General features: G+C 35.6%; 3 protein-coding genes across 4 annotated transcripts in view; 2 read left to right on the forward strand and 1 right to left on the reverse strand.

Annotated features, from left to right (window-relative positions):
- Nuak1 (Nuak family kinase 1) overlaps positions 1-12384 on the forward strand; it is a 21891-nt gene extending 9507 nt beyond the window's left edge. The window contains exons 10-15 of the mRNA XM_018519451.1: positions 446-473; positions 1370-1569; positions 5486-9242; positions 9426-10030; positions 12106-12142; positions 12202-12384. Of these exons, the coding sequence (XP_018374953.1) occupies positions 446-473; positions 1370-1569; positions 5486-9242; positions 9426-10030; positions 12106-12142; positions 12202-12352 (4778 nt within the window). The 3' untranslated portion in view covers positions 12353-12384. The remainder of the gene's footprint in view (positions 1-445; positions 474-1369; positions 1570-5485; positions 9243-9425; positions 10031-12105; positions 12143-12201) is intronic.
- An 89-nt stretch (positions 12385-12473) lies between these two features.
- LOC108768829 (spermatogenesis associated 6-like protein) lies at positions 12474-15792 on the forward strand. Of its 2 annotated transcripts, none has more exons than XM_018519449.1 (8): positions 12474-12742; positions 12803-12863; positions 12927-13286; positions 13377-13487; positions 14125-14225; positions 14318-14677; positions 15422-15490; positions 15555-15792. In XM_018519449.1, the coding sequence occupies exons 2-8, from the start codon at positions 12816-12818 to the stop codon at positions 15688-15690; spliced, it is 1185 nt and encodes a 394-aa protein (XP_018374951.1). In that variant the 5' UTR covers positions 12474-12742; positions 12803-12815; the 3' UTR covers positions 15691-15792. The 2 variants fall into 2 exon arrangements, with proteins under 2 accessions (XP_018374951.1, XP_018374952.1); XM_018519450.1 differs by having other exon boundaries at positions 12807-12863.
- Positions 15793-15876: 84 nt separating this feature from the next.
- LOC108768729 (nitric oxide-associated protein 1) lies at positions 15877-19656 on the reverse strand. Its single transcript, XM_018519270.1, has 5 exons — positions 17988-19656; positions 17592-17888; positions 17156-17462; positions 16849-17066; positions 15877-16633 (listed from the first exon to the last, which is right to left on the reverse strand). The coding sequence occupies exons 1-5, from the start codon at positions 19288-19290 to the stop codon at positions 16455-16457; spliced, it is 2304 nt and encodes a 767-aa protein (XP_018374772.1). The 5' UTR covers positions 19291-19656; the 3' UTR covers positions 15877-16454.
- Positions 19657-19684: the final 28 nt, after the last annotated feature.

Consider the following 19684-nt stretch of genomic DNA (forward strand, 5'->3'; position numbering starts at 1 on the left):
GTTCTAATTATCCGAAATAAAAAATCCAAAATTTTTTCTTTAAAATATGATCTTGCGCAGATCTTGAACCTAAATTTAAAAAAAAAATCGAAAATTAAAAATTCAAGACACTTTAAAAAAAATCGATTCATTTTTTTTACAAACAATTTGTTATAAACAATATTTATTATTGATTTTTTAATGATATTTTAGGTTCAAGATATGATCAATAACTTAAAGAATATTTGTGTGAAATTTGAAGTCGATCGATCAATTAATTTTTGAGCTAGGTTGCACCGCGCGCGAAAAAATGTGTCTTGAGAAAAACGCGTTTAAAGTTTTCGATAGGAAAAAGTAGTACTCAAGTAATGATTAAGTATACCGCTATATATGCTTAATCTGCAATGCCAGGGCCATATAATATGCCTTCCTGCTCTGCGAAATCATCCATTTGAGCCGTAAATAGCTAGCTTATTTAGTCAAGATGCTGAAAGGTAAAGCGTTCCTGCTCGTATACCTGCGATCGATGCCATTCGGAGTGCGTCACTTTGATGACTCCATGGGGACTCTTAGGGCTCCAATTTGAGTTTACAACATCAACAATACATTCTTCAAATGTTAAATGAATTTTATAAGCAATAAAAAAAAAATGTCAAAAAATTCGATTCTACATGACCTTCCCCCCTTAATATATAGCAGGCATATCGATAATGAGCTTGGATTAACGCTGACATCACGATAAAACTTCTGTAATGGTTAACTTTTATTTAAAAATCTTTAACTTTAATAATGATAATGATGAGATGATGGTTTTATGCTTGTCTGTGCAAGCTACGAGAGCTATGTCGAAACACGGACTATGACTACGTGAGTCCAATTGTACAGAAAGAAATTGTAATAAAAAACTTAGTATACGCGCCTGTTAGCTGAGCTACAAGTAGTAGGAATCATTTAACAAAACGAAATAAAGAAATTGCAATTGGACACACGCTACAAGCAGGTTAAAATTTAGATCGCATATTTATACATGTACATGTTTGTATCAATCTAATTTCTAATTTCGCCCACTTTGGCTTAACCATGTACCATCGGATACCTGAGAGTAGTGTACATGTTGTGAAAATGAACAGCTCGAAATATCTGCTATCAATTCGCATAGGCTGACACTCTTTGCTTCTTGCCAACACCTTTCTGCTGGTATTCACGCTTTCGTCTTTGTAGACTTTGACTCTCACACAACACACACAGCGCTCTCTCTCTCTCTCTCACACACACACACACACACAATTTTATATTGAATGTGAACATCTTTCTTTCTTTCGGTATCTTCTTTCTAATATATTTCGTAATGAGCGTAAATCCGCTCGTTACGATAATTTGTACATAGAAGTGATGTTTTGTCGTTTTCTTGTGCATGCAGGCGGCTCTCGGAATCACAATTTAAACATTCTCTGAATCGCGATGCGGATATATTTTCAAAGAGAGACACCGCCAGTACTTCCAATCCCGGAACTCCAAATAGTCCTGGATCGCACAACACATCTTCCAGAGAAAATGTCTTCGAAATCGGAAACAACACCTTGCCAAGAGGTAAGAGAGTGTAGTCATTTTACAATTTAATGTGGTACCTTATACGCGCGAGATCGTAGAAAGAGTTATTTACGTAATGAAAGTCAAATTTAAAATGATAAATATCTTCTCGACATTTACATAATCTACGAATCCATTGTCGTCCAAGGTCCACTACAAATTGTACATACGAATATTTAATGTTGTAGAATGTCGACCCACTATTTTACAGAAGCCAAAGATTAAAAAAATTTTTTTATCTTTTTAATTAATTTATTTTTTATTTAATATATATAAAGATGGATTTGATGTATTTTGATGTAAAGATTGATAATTTAATAACATGATCATGTACAGAATTAATTAAAAATATATAAAATGATTAATAAAAGCTTCTGTTAAATCGCTGTGGTCATCATGCTATTTTGTCACTGGTTATTAGCCTTGTGAGAAAATGCTGGATGGTATTCAGTATGCATCTCCTAGTATCTAGCTGTTGTCGAGTCGTTGATAGACAGAGCACATTATTTTGTTTACTTTTATCCTTATTGTTTCTGTCTTTTTTTTTTACTTCAATTTCCAATATGTTAATTCTTTGATTTCTTGCCTGTTTTGCAACCTTTGATACTAACACCCTATAGATTATATGGTTCATGTTTGGCACAGATGAGTATAACGAGATTTGAAACAAATCTCTTATTATTTGTAATTTTATAAATATGAATATTTAACCCGTGTTAAGTAAGAAAAAATTATATAAATTAATATAATATTAAATATTATTTAATTATTAACACTTGCATACGTATAATAGTTTATATATTATACACTTGCGCGCGCGGTAATTCTTGATAATATTTCAGGGGAATGGTTCTAAAGATAGAATCAAAGAAAGAAAAAAAATTATATAAAAGAGATAAACACGTTTATTTCTCGAATAAATTAAAAATGATGTTTAAAACATCTTTCTTTTTCATTGCAATATATCTCTCCTCTTTTTAAAATAAAATAATTCGTATTTTATTTTTATTCTAAATGTTAGATTTAACATTTTAAGTACCGAAATGTGTAATTAAAAATTACTCTATATTATTTTCTTAAAAATATAACGGAATAACACATATTTTTTGATAATTATTTTTAGATCTTGTATTCTCAAAAGCATGTTTGCACGACCCAATCCTTTGGGACAACCTCTATCTAATAATATCATTCGTTAATTTTTTTCATTTAAACTCATTTTTGTCGATGTTTTATTTATTCAAATGTATAAAAGCTGCAGGGTCTGTTATTTATGCGGTATTTGTAAATTAATATAATTTTTAATACGAAATATATTATATTATATATATGTGATATATATATATATATATGTTTGTATATTAAAATAGCTAATAAAATAACAAATAGGATTGTCCCTAAGTAAATGAAAAAAACATAGAGTAAATAGCGAGCTCACTTTGCCTGACATAGAACCTTGTAATATGCCATAATTGTTGCAATGCATTGCTGCTATTGATTTTTATTATCTTGTAACAGCGTAGTAGCAGTTTTACTTTTTCATTTACCTAATGTACATTAAATTTTGTAGCATGACTGCACATATATCCATATACAATGTACAAGAGTCAATTCCACTATCCAAGACAGAGAAATCCATGTTTAATTAAAATTCGTGCATTAATTTACGTCTATCGTCGACTCTTCAATCAGTAATTAAAATAATTGTTTGTTAGCATTCTCGTATGTATATAATTACAATAAAAGTTTTATGATTTTTTACTTGAAAACGACAGGGACTTCTGAAATAATCTTTTTTTATTTATTTTTATATTTGAGAAAATTAATATAAAGTATCCTTGTTTTTATTCCTTATTATTTCTGAAAATATATAACAAAAATACATAAAGTAAAAATAAAAATTCAATTGAAAAGAAGAACAATGATAAAAATAAAAATATAAATTTTTTTCGTTAATTACATTAACAAAAATTCAAGGAAGACCCTGCTTAATATGATATATATTAAGATCTGGTTGGCATCGCATTTAGCCATTATGTTAGCAAACAATTATTATCGATATACTGTAGAAAAACCTATAAGTGGCGTCGTTTTGTAATACGTTGATTGACGGTTTTATTGACGGTTGTTGCAGCGACCGTGCGAGTGACTCTACGTAGGCGGGCTGACGGTAATCCTCAATAAACAAACCAAGTTAGGTAGTAATATCTTATATGCCTAATTCAAAGTGAATGTGACGTCGGTAAAGTCGCACGTAGTCTTATACTTCTGAGAATATAAAAGGAAAAAGAATCTTTCGCGCGCCGTTCGGTGACGCGCACTCGTTCGATGTGTTTCTGAAAAGTGTATTTGGCCAATCTACTTATGTTACCACACAATGTCTCTGATCACAACGATGCGGGAAGACATTCGCATCCTTGCATTGTAATAATTTTGCTTGTGCGCAACTGATAAAGTTCGAAAACAATATACACTTTTAACACTTTTGTCACGTGCGTTTTTAATGAGACCAAACTTCCTGTTCGCGAGTCTCTGTGAACCTCGGGTTATCTTTGGTATGATTTATTCCCGAGTGTATACAGATATACAATGTAAATATATTTGAGTAAATTAATAGAAAAATATAAAAATAATTTAGGAAGTACATGACAGTGTATATATTTAATATATATTAAACCGATAGCGAGTGAAGTGCGTATATTTATAGTTTTAAATACACCGCTCGTACTTGAAACTCCGTTATTAGCGAGTGATAGTTATAACGTGATGTGACATTGTGCAGCATTGGAATAAGTCATACCGAACGCGCGAAAATTGTTACTACTAGATAAGTTACTTGTTGCCATATTCTAAAAACTTGAAAATAACTTTGTTATACGAAAGAAAATTATCTATGTGACATTGTTATTTGAAGAAAAGGAAAAAAAGTGAAAATGATTGTATACTTGCAAGCGGAAGCTAACCCTTGTCTGAAATGGCTGATATTTGTTGTGTTTTTAAGAGTTTAAATAACAGCGTTTTTATTACTTCACATTGTCTTCGCATGCTTTGATGTAATGCATATATATATATACACATATATATATATATATTGTATTTAATATTATATCCTACTATGCACTTGTTGTCCTGAGTCTACTCATTTAACATACTGTGATTTAGAAGTGTACCAAGTGATATGCATATTTATTCTTCAGAACGTAATTTTAATACTATTATCAATTGTATTGTTATTTGTTACTTGTTTATATTTGTTTTTCCTCGGATGTATAAGACGAGCCTTTTAGTTGCATGGTCACTGTTAAATGAGTATACACTTATAATTTTCTGTATTAATATCTAAAAAAGATACGGTATGTATACACGCTATAACTAGTTCCGTCGATGCATATTTTCAAAGAACTATCATTTGTATATGATTTTAAGACTATTTCCAAATCTTCCCACTATTCTAAGTTATTGATATCCCGCAGAGCGTAATAGACACACGTTTAGAGAGCTTTCACTTAATGAAAATATACATCGACGTATATGAATACAAATGCACTACGTATAGCTATATAGAAGAGTTTAAGAAGACATCCGATGAAATTCAACAAAATTTGAGGGGGAGGAGGGAAGATATAGAGTGAAAGAGTGAGAGAGAGAGAGAGAAAGAGAGAGAGCGAGAGGGAGGGATGTCTCTTCTTATTTATTACATTTTTCGACAAATTTTATAAAAGAGATTTATATGTATGTAGAAATAAAGGAGTGAAAATATAATGACATTCCGAGTATTCTTATGCATACATCCTACAACACAACAACAGCAACAAGAACAACATCCATCCATATCGTTGTCCAATTATTGTGCAGACACATATACGGACACATACCCATGTAGAATATGCATAGATTCTGTCTCGATTGTTTTCAGATAAAGTAGAGGTACACGAAGAAGACGTTAAAGCAGAAACAGCGGCACAAATTAGAAGGGAGTCGCAAGAAACTCTGGAGCAGAATTTCACTCCCAGCTTAGCACGCAGATTGAGTAGACAATTTATTGAACAAACCCGACAGTCTGTACCGCGTTCACCATCCTCCTCACGCGACAGTAACAGATATTATCAGTCGCCGACGAGGGATTTTGCGCAGAGTCTGGTAGGCCTGAGCGAAATCGCGAAACGATATTCCACGTCCACGACTTCTGATCGGACCGAATATAGAGGTAGATCGCTCGATCGAGGTATTAGGAGAACCAACAGCTTGCTAGAGCCGTGCAAGTATGATAAATCGGAACGGCATTCACCGCGAAGAAGCATCAGCCTGTTCGACGACGACGACGACGACGACTGCGATAACAAGCTGTTGCCGCCTCTACCGAAACACATAATGACGCTGGGTCGCAAGTACAAGGATTCAATTAGATCGAGTGTCATTGGTAACGCGAGACGAGATAGCTTTCACGGTTACAGAACAGACAAGATCCAGGAAGAGCCAGGCGATGACACATACTTGTCCGTTTGCAAAGAGGAAATTGATAACATGACGGAAAACGGCTCTATATCGGAAGGTACATCGATATCTGTGTGCAACTCTAATACTAATTCGATGGACAATACCACTGGCGTCACCACTACTTCGAGCGTATCAGCCAAATCCTGCGAGATCTCACCCACGGAATCCTCATCGAATCTAGGTGATTATGGTAAGTCGATTTGTAAGTCAGACATCTCCAAGAGTTTCGAGAACCGATTGATGGCTGCAGAAAATTTAATTAAGGAATCAAAATTGAAGAACTTGTCGCAGCAATTCAATCCGAATCTCAGCTGTAATTACAAAGATATGGACAAGTGTGACAAGGAAACTTTAATGACCACTTCAGACCCATTGTCGGCAGCAAATTCCGTCACGTCCAAGAGACGCAGTTGCATCCCGAGTCTGAGATTACGTTCAGGTTCGTTGACCAGAGAGTCGAGCGTGAAATCGTTCGCCGGCCCAGCTGACGTATCGGCCGGAAACGTTAATCAGGAAAGGTCGATCCTAAGCAAACTTTTCAGAGGCAGTGGCAGTGGTACCGATAAGGAAACCGAATCGAAGGACAATAAAAGCGAAAAATCGAAACAACATCGTATCTCGCGCTTCTTGCGACCGGACTTTTTCGACACGCCGCGAGAGGAGAGTCAGTACGTGAAGGAGAAAGAAGCGCAGAAAGCGGCGGAGAATGAGCGCCGAAAATCGCGATTCATGAGGCGAAAAAGCGAGAGCAAAGATCGTAAAGAGGATGATTCAAGGGACGAGAAGATCTGCAAGGAACAGAAGAATGAAATAAATACGCTGCAGAAAGATAAACTAGGCGGTGCCGTCGTGGCCGCTTCTTCCTCTTCCTCGTTCGCCTTCGAGGACAAGACCAATAAGGAGGACAAAGAGAGAGTCAAAGTCGAACAAGACTCGAAGAGCAGCTTTCTGCATTCATTGGAGAAAAAACTAGAAAGGTTGCGCTCGAATGACGAGACGACGAGTATGGTCGCGAAACCGACGATAAATGGCAGCTCGATGAAGGAACGTGGGTTGCGCGAATGCTCTGCACCGCCTATCGAGTGTTCACCCGCGGACTCTGCGGGATCGAGTTTGCTCGAGGTGAAGAAAACGCTGAGCGTGGAGAATCTTTCGCGTCATGAAGGATCAAATAAGGACGTCAAGAATGTGCCAAGCTCAAAAGGACGCGTGACGTCAGTATTGGGACTATTCAAGACGAACACAGATACGACCAAGCGAAACGCGAACGGTAGCAGTCGGACACAGAATACAATTATGAGTAAATTAAAAAGGAGCCCGCCCAAATGCGTCAAATCGGCCGAGTCGTCTTTAGAGGAAGATGTAACCGGGACGAGCAAAATACCGACAAAATTCACTAGGACCGACAATAAACCGACGAAAAAGCTACCGGAGAACAAGAGATCACCGGAGAAGATAGTGAGCGAAATGTGCAAAAGATCGCCGTCCAAGGAGAAATCGAAAGAGAAGGAATTGATCGCTAAGGAAAGGAAACCTTTCGTGGAAAAACAATCGAGGGAAGTTAAAAGACCCGCGCCTTCCTCGGACTCCTCGGCGTCGTCATCCGTGGATAGAATGAAGCTAGACAAAGTGGATTCGCTGAAAAAATCGTCAGACCAATCGTCGGAACTTTTGCGTAGAGTCGTGGACGATAAGCACATCCATGTCACACCCATTATCAATAATGAAGATAAGAAACTGATTAAAACCAAAAGAAACATTAATTCTCTAGTAGGCAAAAATGAGTCGGTCACGAAGATCGACAAAGGCGAGGATGTTGATAAGAATAAAATTAAGAAGCTGGTTAAGTCGAAAGAAAATGCGAGTAAAGATGAGACCAACGATTCTAGGAAGAAGAAAATAGTGCGTGTCGTGAAGAAAGTCGTTAAGAAATCCGACAGTTCCGAAAGCAAGTCTGATGAGAAAGGAAAGTCATCAAAGCTACTGACGAAGAAGAAAACCGTGACGACGAAGAAAGAGAAGAGTCCTGAAGGTCCGAATGTCATGGCGGAAGGTTCAATCGAAGGAAATGATCAAACTGATGATCAGATTACCGCGAAATCATCCTGCATGCCTGTGAAACAGGCAGAATCGGACCTGCCAGCGAAGTCCAGGGATGTTATGAAAAATGCAAATCAGATAAAAACTGATATTAAAGGAACAGATAAATTCGATGTAAACGTATCGTCTACCGATGTCTCGCAGGCGAATTCCACTCTTGGGAACGCATCGAATTCTCAAAGCATTTTGAGCTCTTTGCCTCCTATAGGCTCCTCGAGTTCTACAGCTCGGATCGATTCGAATTTCAATATCTGTCAATCGAAGCAACAACCGTTGGAACAATGTCGGCCGAATAGAGCGAATTTGAAACTCGATCTATCTAAGATACCGCAACACACGTTTAGACACGCGACTCCCAAGAGAGATTCGCCTGAATGTAGTTCACCGAAAACGAAACCTGCCGTGTCTATAATCGGATCGCCTAAAATGGACGATCCTGTGGCGGAGAGTGGTTCCGACAAATTGATGGAGCGTCTATCCAAGATGACGCACCACGCCAATATTACCGGTAACAAGATAATCATCGATAAGCCGTTACGAGCGAAAGATGTCGCCGAGTTGAAGCGAGAGGTCACCGAATGTGCCAGGATCATAGAGAATTACGTGGAGTCGCGAGATGATCATTCCAATCAGCGAACCGTTGATCATACATCCGCCTCGAACGAACCGAAAGAGATCAAGCTGAATCCTTCTGAAGGGATTAATGACGTAACTAAAGAGGTGACTAAAGAGCCACCGGATGACTGCACCAGTGAGATGTTTTCGCCCGAGGAACCCGAGAGTTTTGATTCCTGGTCGATCTGTTCGGCCGATCTGAATCACAATCGCAGCGATTTGCATTCGCCCACATCACCATCGTACTCTCTGTTTATGCGTGGCTCCGACAGCTCAGAATCGGTGATAGATCGAATACGAAGACGCAGCTTTTACTCGAGGTTCAACGATCGTAAGAGGCCATCCTTGACGGCGCCGCCACCGGGAGTGAACAGCGTCACTCTGCCTAGAAGGTTCAGCTTCAACAGTTCTAGAGAAAGGGAACGCGACAGATTGTACAATTATGGAGTTACTAGGACGAGGTAAATTCACTCTACGAGATTTGCTTCTCTTTCCGACTTTTTGCTTAAAAAATATTAATTAAATGTCGCGATCCACAACTAAACATAATAATAAGAAAAGCAAATCGAACCATGTTTTACCAATTCGTAGCTTCACGAACCAAGATTCCTCTACCGTTGTTGGTTATTTAAAATATTTCGTAGGGAGAAGGACAAAAATTATATTTTGTACGGCGACGACGAGGTGTCCTCGAGGAAATCGCCGGTCGATCGAGAGAGGTATAGCGACGCATCGAATGTATCGTCATACGGTCATCAGACGGATGCGAGAATCTTCGATCATTACGGTAGTGGCTTACCGTCTTCCTCGCATGACTCTTTAAGGAGATACGTGAGGTCCCCGACGCTGGATCTTGTCGCCTCTCGCGCCAAGTATCATAGCACGGACGTCATCGCGGACAACGATCTTGGCGGAGTCTCGTGCAAGAGTTCTCTGTCGAGATCGTTTCTGAGTGACGGCATGGCGGATTCTTCTTACTATGGTAGGAACACTTTGCCGAAGAAATACGGCTCCACCGTTGGTGGTCTAGAACCGAAGAGCGTAGAATATTACGAGGAGATTTTGTCACCGAGCAATCCTGACTATCTGTCTTCACGCGATGCCTGCCGATCACCGTTGGATATCTATTTGAGCAGATGTGAGAACGGATGCAGTCACAATGGCAATTTGGAATTACAACAGTTTAGCGCCGATAAACCAAGAACCTACACGGATGCGGAGATCGTTCAAGGGAACAGTAAGTCGCTTGGTGAGCAGAAAAGTTATTATAACGAGAAAATATATACAGTAAAAAATTGATAAAGAATGAGCATACATATTCATTCGTATAAAGTTGAATTCTCTAAGGTTTCGTTTTAATTATTCATCAACCTCGATGATTTTACATATTGCCGATCTTACAAATCGCCTTCAATCAATTTCTTTTCAATTCTTCGTCTTCGATGCATAAAGAATTTCTCTTTTTCAGAAACATAGTGCAACGCTTTAGCGAAAAAAGGGAAGCGTCCTCGACAGCTGTGGATAGCCTATCGAATACATTTGTTACCGAACGGAATTTATTTAATTCAAACAGAATGTAGAATTTTGCAAAATGATGATATACCGAACACATTTAAACTACAACGATTTTATAATACAGATTCGCGTCAAAATGTCTCGCGCTTCTTCGTCATAGCGATGAAATAGTCGCGATGGCAATAACAATGAAACGATGAATATTAAATGATTGAATATACATTTAATATAACATCGTTATATTAAAATATACGCTTAAAAATTTTACTGTTTTAGATGCGATTTAAAATCTTATTTCGTGAGTTTAATTGTATTTTAACCAGGGATGACTTTCGTTATACAAAATTCTTTGTTACACAAAAATGCATCTCACAGAAATTTTTATTTATTTTTCTTCTTTTTCATATTGCATCAAAAATTACAAAGAGATGTGAAAGAAAATATTTCACTTATTTTTTATTACACGAATCTTAACTTTTGGAAAATATAATTGAATTGGCATTATTTCTTATGACTGTAAACGCGTGCTAAGAGAATATTTTGTCTCTGATATTTATAGAAATATAAATATAAATGTTGATAGCTGCTCCTATTAGAATTATCGCAGCGACGAGATACGAAAAAATCTTGCTATTTATTTTATCGGTCTAGCTTGCGTTCCAAAGCGTCAACCTAATAAATTTAAACTGCATATGATAGGTGTTATTTTTTTATTGGAAAAGTATATCAAATTATTTATCTTTTGTCATAATTATATATTCGTAGTGTGAGGATAAAAATAATTTGTATAAATACATAAATATTTTAAGAGTAAATTGTCAAATATATTATTGACTGCAGCAAGAAGATTATCTATAATTCTATAGCGTCACGTTAATAACCAACGAATCGTTGATAATCGAAGCAGCGTGACGCTTTAGGGTGCAATAGGCCAAAGACTAGTAAAAGAAAAGGCGCGAATGGCGCGTTTTAGTTCCTTACGCGAGTATCGCTTTATACAGTCGGGGTTTCGTAATTCTTCCATTTATATTCTTTTCACTATTTTTTCTTCCACTTTGTTTATTGCGCTGCTCTTTCATTATTTTACGTTCGTCACTTGACTATGTACATACGACATAGAATAAAATATGAAATAATAAGAGAGAGCAGTACGAGAAGATAAATGGGGAAAGGGAACGAAAAGACATGAAGGAAGAGATATGAAAGTTTGACTATGTATGTACTTATGAAAATAGTTTCTAATTGGATCGATCAGAGATTGCGAGAAAAGAAACAACGATGTTATATTAGGCCTAAAAACTATTGACTGATCAGCCTCACGGTCTTCCGCTTGTTACGTATGTGTTTTCTATTGATATATACATATTTTAAAATAAATATCGGTACTCTCTTCAACTATTTTGTCTTTAAGTTTACTCTTTTTTTACCCTTCACACGAATGCGAGCGTTATTCAATCGCGTGATATTACGCGAATGATGGTTCTTGAAATTTGACAGTCAACTTTTCTGCTTCGTTTACGAAATAATAGCTTAATACAACTCGTGCGTTATTTGCGATAACTAGAAAGTTTAACTTAAATAAATTTATGGCGACCAATTTACTGATAGATCCTGTAAAACTACGCTTTTATATAGAGAGATACAGAAAAGAAAATAAATTAATAAATGTGCGAGAAACGTTTGTGCCTACTACTTGTGTAAAACCGTTAACTGGTAAATTTTATGCGAAGCACGATGTTTTCTCTCTGTCGGATGTTAGAGAGGACGATATCAACTTGATTAAACGACAGATGGAGATGATACCTACAGACATTTATTCGTTCAGACCGCCGACAGTAAATATGGAGTAAGTCGATAAAACAGTAATGAAAACTTATTAAGTTTTTTATAAATCGTTTTTTATAGATACGGTTGGTTCACTGCATCGCTTATACCCATTTCGAAAGATCCAAGATTACGCTTCTCCAGAAAACAATCGGATTTTGTTACGAATGAACTCTTACGTCGAAAACTGCAAAGAGGTCTTCCGGAAAAACTGTTTTCTGGCGTGCCATAAATGTTTGACAGACATTTCAAACAAATTAAAAAGCGGAATAAAATTTGTTTATATATAATTAACGGTTCAACAAATTTTTTAATAAATATGTCGTTAGAAAAGAGATCTTTTAATGATAACACCATCGCTGAATACTCGACGCTAAAGTTAGCTGAACTTGATAAAATTCGATACATTGATTTGAGCGATGTTGTGTCGCTGTTCCTTGGCAACAAATACCGTGGTAACTCTTTCGCAAGATGGGTCTTTAAAGTGTATACGTGTACGCTCTTTTACCGAATAAAGTCCAAATAAAAGTAAGATTTAGGACTCGGATATTCAACCTGAGCGTACAAGTCGAAAATTATACTTTGCTATCATCCATTATGAAGTTATCAAAGTGATCTGAACGTATGTATACAAATTTTGGCAACAATGCTATTAATCATGTAATAATGAAATTGTCATTAGATAGTTGTACGGGATGACAGGGAGAGCTTTCCGCATTAAAGTACAACTACATGTACACGCGGTACGTATGTATGACTTTTCTGTTATATTTTTGCAACTCTTATTTATGCAGTATGGTTTTTAGGTAACATGTCCTGGTGTTTGGTTATGTCCCAATGGCAAAGTGGCTCTGCGAATCAATGCTCTCGATTCTTGTGCGGAATCCCACGCAATAAGCCCGATTCTTCCACTCTTATTCCATGAGAAATTTACTTTCGATAAAATCTTTGTTGGAATAATTTCCTTGACGGAGCTACAAAACACTTTGGAGCAAGAATTTTTATACGCGGAATTAATACAGTGGGCAATACCGGCTAGCCAAGGTATTACTTTGGCAACGTTTGAAACAAATTTGGCAGACTTGCTGTATCCTGCGCCATGTTTCAAAGGTTTACTAGCCGGTGTGGATGTTGATCTTCTAATGGAGCCGACTAAATGTTTTCCCGTAGGTCTTTTACACCTATTGATCGTTTAATTTAATTGTAAGAGAACTTTTCACTGTGTGTGTGTGGACAAAATGATTGTTTTGCTTCAGGGTATCATAGCACCCAAAATCGAAGTCTCCACCAAAACGGTTATCGAAGAAATCTTGAAATTTTATGACACAAACAAATATTATGTCATCAATCCAAATATTAGCTCTAAGGTATTATACTTTATAGATACAAATTGAAATCGACAAACACATACAGTGAGTGCAAAAAGTATTCGTACAGAGAAAATATTTTTTAAAAAAACTTTATTTTTAAAAAGTAAACATTATCCAGTGAGAAATGAATCATCGAATTGATATCGAATCGATATCGATACGATGATTTCAACACCAATTCGACGTTGATTTGACGTTTAATTGATTATCATTTCTTGCTGGGTAATTAACAATTTATTCATGAAGAATAAAATAGACTGTATATTTCTTAAAATTATATATACCAAAAAGATATGTGTATTAATTATAGAAAATATATCATCTAAAAAATAAGCGAAAATTAAAAATACTATTGTTTGGATACTCAAAAAGTATTCGTACAGTTGAGAAATTTAGCTTCTAAAATCAGGAATACATGCGAAGCTCGTTTGTTTATGTTAGAACAGAGTATATTCATTGTAAAATTGCTAATTAATGTTTATTTTTTACAAATAAGACTTTATAAAATATTTTTTTTGTACGAATACTTTTTGCTCTTACTGTACATCGTTTATAATTTTCTTCTTTCATATTATATTTACTTGAAAATAACGAATTTGTGTAACATCGGTCCTATATTATATGTAAATTTTAGCAAACGATGTGTGGACAGAGGAAAAGACCGATTAAAGGTATTATAAGACAACGAAGAGTATGTCACACTAAGAATGAACCAAGATCTCAAAGCTGTCGACCGTAAGTGTATTATTATTAATATTACATGTTATTAATGGTATATAAATATAAATATATAAATATATATAAATATATGTTATATGTATAAATAGGTTTCGTCAGAAATCGAGCGATTCTCATCAATGTCCTTCATATACCACGAGTCATCAAACAGGATCGCAAAGTGATCAATGTTATCATTCAATAAGGAGAAATTCTATGTGCACTTATCGACCAGATTTCCCAAAGTTAGCCGGATCTACCATCATACGTGATAATATTCATGTTACAGACAATTGTCCAGTTTGTTTCAAGTATAATTATTATTTTCCCAAGTACAACGATTGTGATATAATCAAGAAATATGTTGACAATAAGCGAAGATACTGCAGAAATTTGTCTGATATCAGAGAATGTGGTTGTATTTGTAGAAACGACGCATTCGACACACAAGAGGAAAGGGTAATGCCATTGTGAGTACACTAAAAATGGATGAATTTCTTCAACATTTATATACATATATATTATATATATACATACACACACACACACACACACACACACACACACACACACACACACACACACACACACACACACACACACATACAGGATGTGGCTTAAATAGCAGACACTAACCATATAGCGTTATTCCTAATTAAAAATTGAGTCGAAAAGTCCTCTACAATTTTGCAATTTTTCGCAATGATTGACGAAATATTAATTTCTAAATATTGCCGAATAAACGCGTATCCGGCTGCCCAATCATTAACTATCACGAAAATTGCAAAATGGTAGAGAACTTTTTGATTCAATTTTTTATCAGGAATAGCATTATGTGATTCGGCTATCGCTTACTCAGCAATCTTTAGAAATTAATGTTTCATCAATCATTGCAAAAATTGCAAAATGGTAAAGGACTTTTCGACTTAATTTTTAATCAGGAATAGGGCTATATGATTAGTGTCCACTATTTAAGAAACACCCTGTATATACAATATGCGTGCGCATTTTTCATCTTTAGAATTTTAAAAAATTTCTCTAACAATAAGACTTCTTCTCACCGAGATATTTCAGATTTTGTGAAATACGAGAAAACTGCAAGCATCCCCAAATTTATGAATGGTGGTGTACACTCACACGCATCCACGCACGCATGCATGCGCGTTCGCGCGCATATATCTATATTAATTATACATATATGTACGTCTTTACAGATTACAGTCTAAAATCGAAAATCTTCAGAAAACTAAAGAAAAATGGTACACTCCTAAAATGACGGACAAGTAAGTAATTAAGATTCCCGATCGTTCTGCAACATACGTTTAACTTTTGAAAATATTCTTTCAGTATTGAGGAATGCGATTCGAAATACGCATACATTCAAGATTATTCTCCGAGCCATGGCTTTTATAAAAATTTGGAAAAATTTTACAAAAGAATGTATAAGCAAGCGAAAATGCGTGCACGAGAGACCGATGATTGATACAAAAAATCATATTATTGTTCAGATTTTTCTATAATGCGATTTTTATATCTTAATTTATGGATACGGTCCAAGCTACAAATGCTTTGAAGCATTTGATTAACCAACCGAAAAAAAGAATTTCATTAATTGACCAATAAAAAAAATTTCGAAACAGTAAGTGGACCATAACAAATATTACAAAATTCTAAAGTAGATTACTTTATGTGTGTATATATATGCATATCCGTGATATCAAACAAAGCAATCTTATTTAATAAAAGAAGATTTTTTATTACGATTAAGTAAAGTATTGATTAAAATATATGTTATGTACAAGTATTAACACGTTAAACGTTACGCTGGACCGACACCGAACTTTCCTTTTACGCCACGCCAGTCCTAAAATATCTCGCCAACTGTGTGGCGTAAATGGAAAGTTAAATGAAATAGGCTCAACACCGGGATAATTAACGAATCACACAAAAGACACAGCACGGTTTTCTAAAGCAATCTATCAAATATTTTAAAAAGTTTTTGGGACTGGCGTGGCGTGTATGTGTTAATACTTGTTCAATTGTTATCATATATATGCATTTTTGCAAAGACATTGTAATTGATACAAACATATAGTTATTGTCCTTTATCACAGTTTTATGAAATAAAAATAGATAATGAATGTGTAAATGAATTAATTATACATGTATATAAATGTTAGGGAATTTATGTGTAAAGCGAGACTACATTTAGATTATATGTACAATATACATGTGTAAAAGAAATATTTATTTTCTATATGCTTGTCGTCCGCTTTTGTATGTCGGTGTATCTGAAATTCGATGGCCACGTAGAGCGACAGATTTCCTCAAAAGTGCCGGTGTTCTTAGATATAAGCCGCGACCTTGTGGATTCCAAGCTTTCAATAAAACACGTTCAGCTTCTTCAGCAGCTATTGCGATCCATCCTGTAACAATGATAAAACCACGATTGTAAAGATACATTTTCACAAACCGCTCAAACCGAATGTTTCAGTGACAAAAAGGATCACGTGATTAAAATTAACGTTTGATATTCGTCAGTTTTAATTTTGTTGCTGAAACAGTCTGTTTGAGCGACTTGTAAAAATGTACCATAAGCCACTACGCAAATATAAATTTATTTATTACAAGGAAAAATTACCCGCACTGGATAAAACAATGTCAGAGATTGATTCGTTCTGACCAACACCAGTAATTTCCATCTCCTTAGATACTAAAGGCGGCCAATGTTTCAATCGGTCTGGATTATTTTCAGGTACGACAAACGCTTCCGTTTTAAGTAACTCGTTGTATACATTATCCGCATTCTCAGTACGAGTTAGAGTTATCGGTAATTCGTTACTTGAAAATATTGTACACCTACGACATATACAATTGTTTTTAATACTTGACATCTTTAATTTATTACGTTCTCATTAGCAATTACACACATAAATATGCATAAGTACCTAATAAAAGTATCGCCTTCTACGTAATCCAATCTTCCTATTCCACCCAAAAATATCGTTTGATTTACACGTAGAATGAAAGTTCTAGGTGAGATTATTTTCTTCGGTAAAACCGACAAAAGTTCCTGCATTGTCAGTAAATCCAATATTTGATCTGATTGAATGGTGCCAGGAGTATCGTAACACCAACGGCTTAGTTTGTATTCTTCCTTATTCTCATCAAATCCGAATTGCGTATTCTTCTTAAATTTTCTTTCCATGAATAGATTGTTTTCGGATGTTGATTGAAATGTTCTGCCTATATGACCTGAATTTAGAGTGTAACATTTACTTTCATATACTAACAAAAATGTAAAAATTTTCAATCGACTATACAATTTTATATACAATTGTGTGTTGTGATTGTAAGAAATTTACACCCAAGTACGATACATACTTTGCAATGTGGCGTACTTTAAATTACGTGTCATTTCGAATTGACTGATTCGAGATTTTTCTTCGGCATGCTTGTGCTGCTGTTCCATTTTTAATCGCAATGCTCTCAAATAAAGTCGCTTTCTAACAGGATTTAGAATAGGAAATTTCAACAAATTCAACGTTGTGCCTGGCCAAGGAGAAATAGTTGCACGTTGTATAAGATCCACAGCCTGTACTTTGCAATAATCAGATTGTAGAAGAGCATTGAACAGAGAGGATTTACCAACATTTGTGCATCCGATAACATAAACGTCTCCTAAAAATTATAATTATAATAAATACAAAATATGTTGGAGCATATGTTCTTCTACATTCTAGAATTCAGAATTCTAGATGATCAATTTTGAACCCTTACCTTTATATTTCCAGATGTTATGTAACTTATTTATAAGTTCTTCTATGCCATAGCCTGTTTTCGCAGATATAAGTTCTACATGTCTGATATTTTCTTTTTTGATTTTTGTACTTTCCACAGCCTTCAACAGGCAATTTTTAACATGAGTAAAAAATTGTTTCGAATCTTGAGGCAGCAAATCTACTTTATTTCCCACAACAAAAACTGGTGTTAAAGGATGCAGCACACTATTTATTTCAGGCCATATGCTACATGGAAAATCTGTAAGATCGACCATCAGAATGACAGCGCATTTCTTTGTTCTTATCACTTTTAAAAGTTTTGGGTATTCATCCGCAGATACTTTTACTTCTAACGTGGTGTTATAATAATGCATGAAATGACATCTTTGACAAATCATAACTCGCAATTCTTGATTGCTCCTCTTTTGAAACAACTCCGAAGGCAAATAACCTGGTAGAGCAGGGTCCTTACAATGCAACAAGGCTCCACATCCACCACATGGTATGGAACTAATACTAGAGTTTGGATCAGGAGTTCCATAATTGCCGAGCCAGGTATTGTCCTGTAAAGTATCATCGTATTGCTCAACGTCGACCATCCAATTAGATGGAACATTTGATGGAAAATCTTTCTTATATGTATCTCCTTCTCCTAAATAATCTTGTAAATTAAATTCTTCTTTTTCCAAATTCGCATCCTTTTCCATTAAATATTTTTCATATAGAGCTTTATACCTGCTGTTCAATGATATTGTATCTTCATCAAAATTATTTTCATTCATTTCAGAAGATGTGTCTACATTACTGTATGAATCTGTACTCGCATATGGCATATGTACAGGTTTGGTTGCATCTTCTTCTGCATTTATATATTTTTGTTCTAAGTGACTGTCGTCGTTTTCTTCATTTCTCTCATCCAAAAGTATGCTGTAGACAGGTACATTTGTAAGCTCATTCTTTCGTACTTCCCTCGCAAAATTCTCAGCTCTCTTATTCAATACCAAACGCTTCATGTAACTTAGTTTTACTTTATGATAATCTAAATAGTCGCAATATATCAATTTCTCTCGTAGTGCTTCGACTCTGGGATCGAGAGACGATTGAATTCCATCCGCTTTCGTGTTGCATTTCGTCGAATAAAAGAAAGCCTGAATCAGTTTATAGCGACAGGTTCTTAAATGACAATACGTATTATCTGTACAGAGTTTCCACGCAGAATACTTTACAAAATTAATCAATTTGATATTATTTAAAGACAACATCATAAACGTAACATGTGTTCCAGGGTGGCACGGTGGCATGTATCCGTTACTTTATAAAGGTTAGAATTTGTAAAAGGAGCAGATAACCTTTTCTCGATGAACACGGAGTAATAGAAAAGAGTAAAATCTCTGCAATTTACTGTGGACTCCGTAGCGGCACAAAAATTCGTAGCGATTCTGTCGTTCTTCTTCTTCTGTATTTGAATGGCCCAGGTTCCAATGTGGTCGGATTCTCGGATTCACATGGCCAGGATTCTGTCATTGACAACCGTGTTTATCCGGTATAACCTACGTTTACTACATATAGCCAGAAAGAAACCTGAGAGAGGACATGACGGCCCAAAACCTGTAACTGCAAAATGCTGCCGCGCACTACCGTCCTCTGAAGAAGTAGATGTTAACTACACAACAATATTCACGTATTTTACCCATC

Source organism: Trachymyrmex cornetzi, unplaced genomic scaffold, assembly GCF_001594075.2.
Source record: "Trachymyrmex cornetzi isolate Tcor2-1 unplaced genomic scaffold, Tcor1.1 scaffold83, whole genome shotgun sequence".
NCBI classification, from domain to species: Eukaryota; Metazoa; Arthropoda; class Insecta; order Hymenoptera; family Formicidae; genus Trachymyrmex; species Trachymyrmex cornetzi.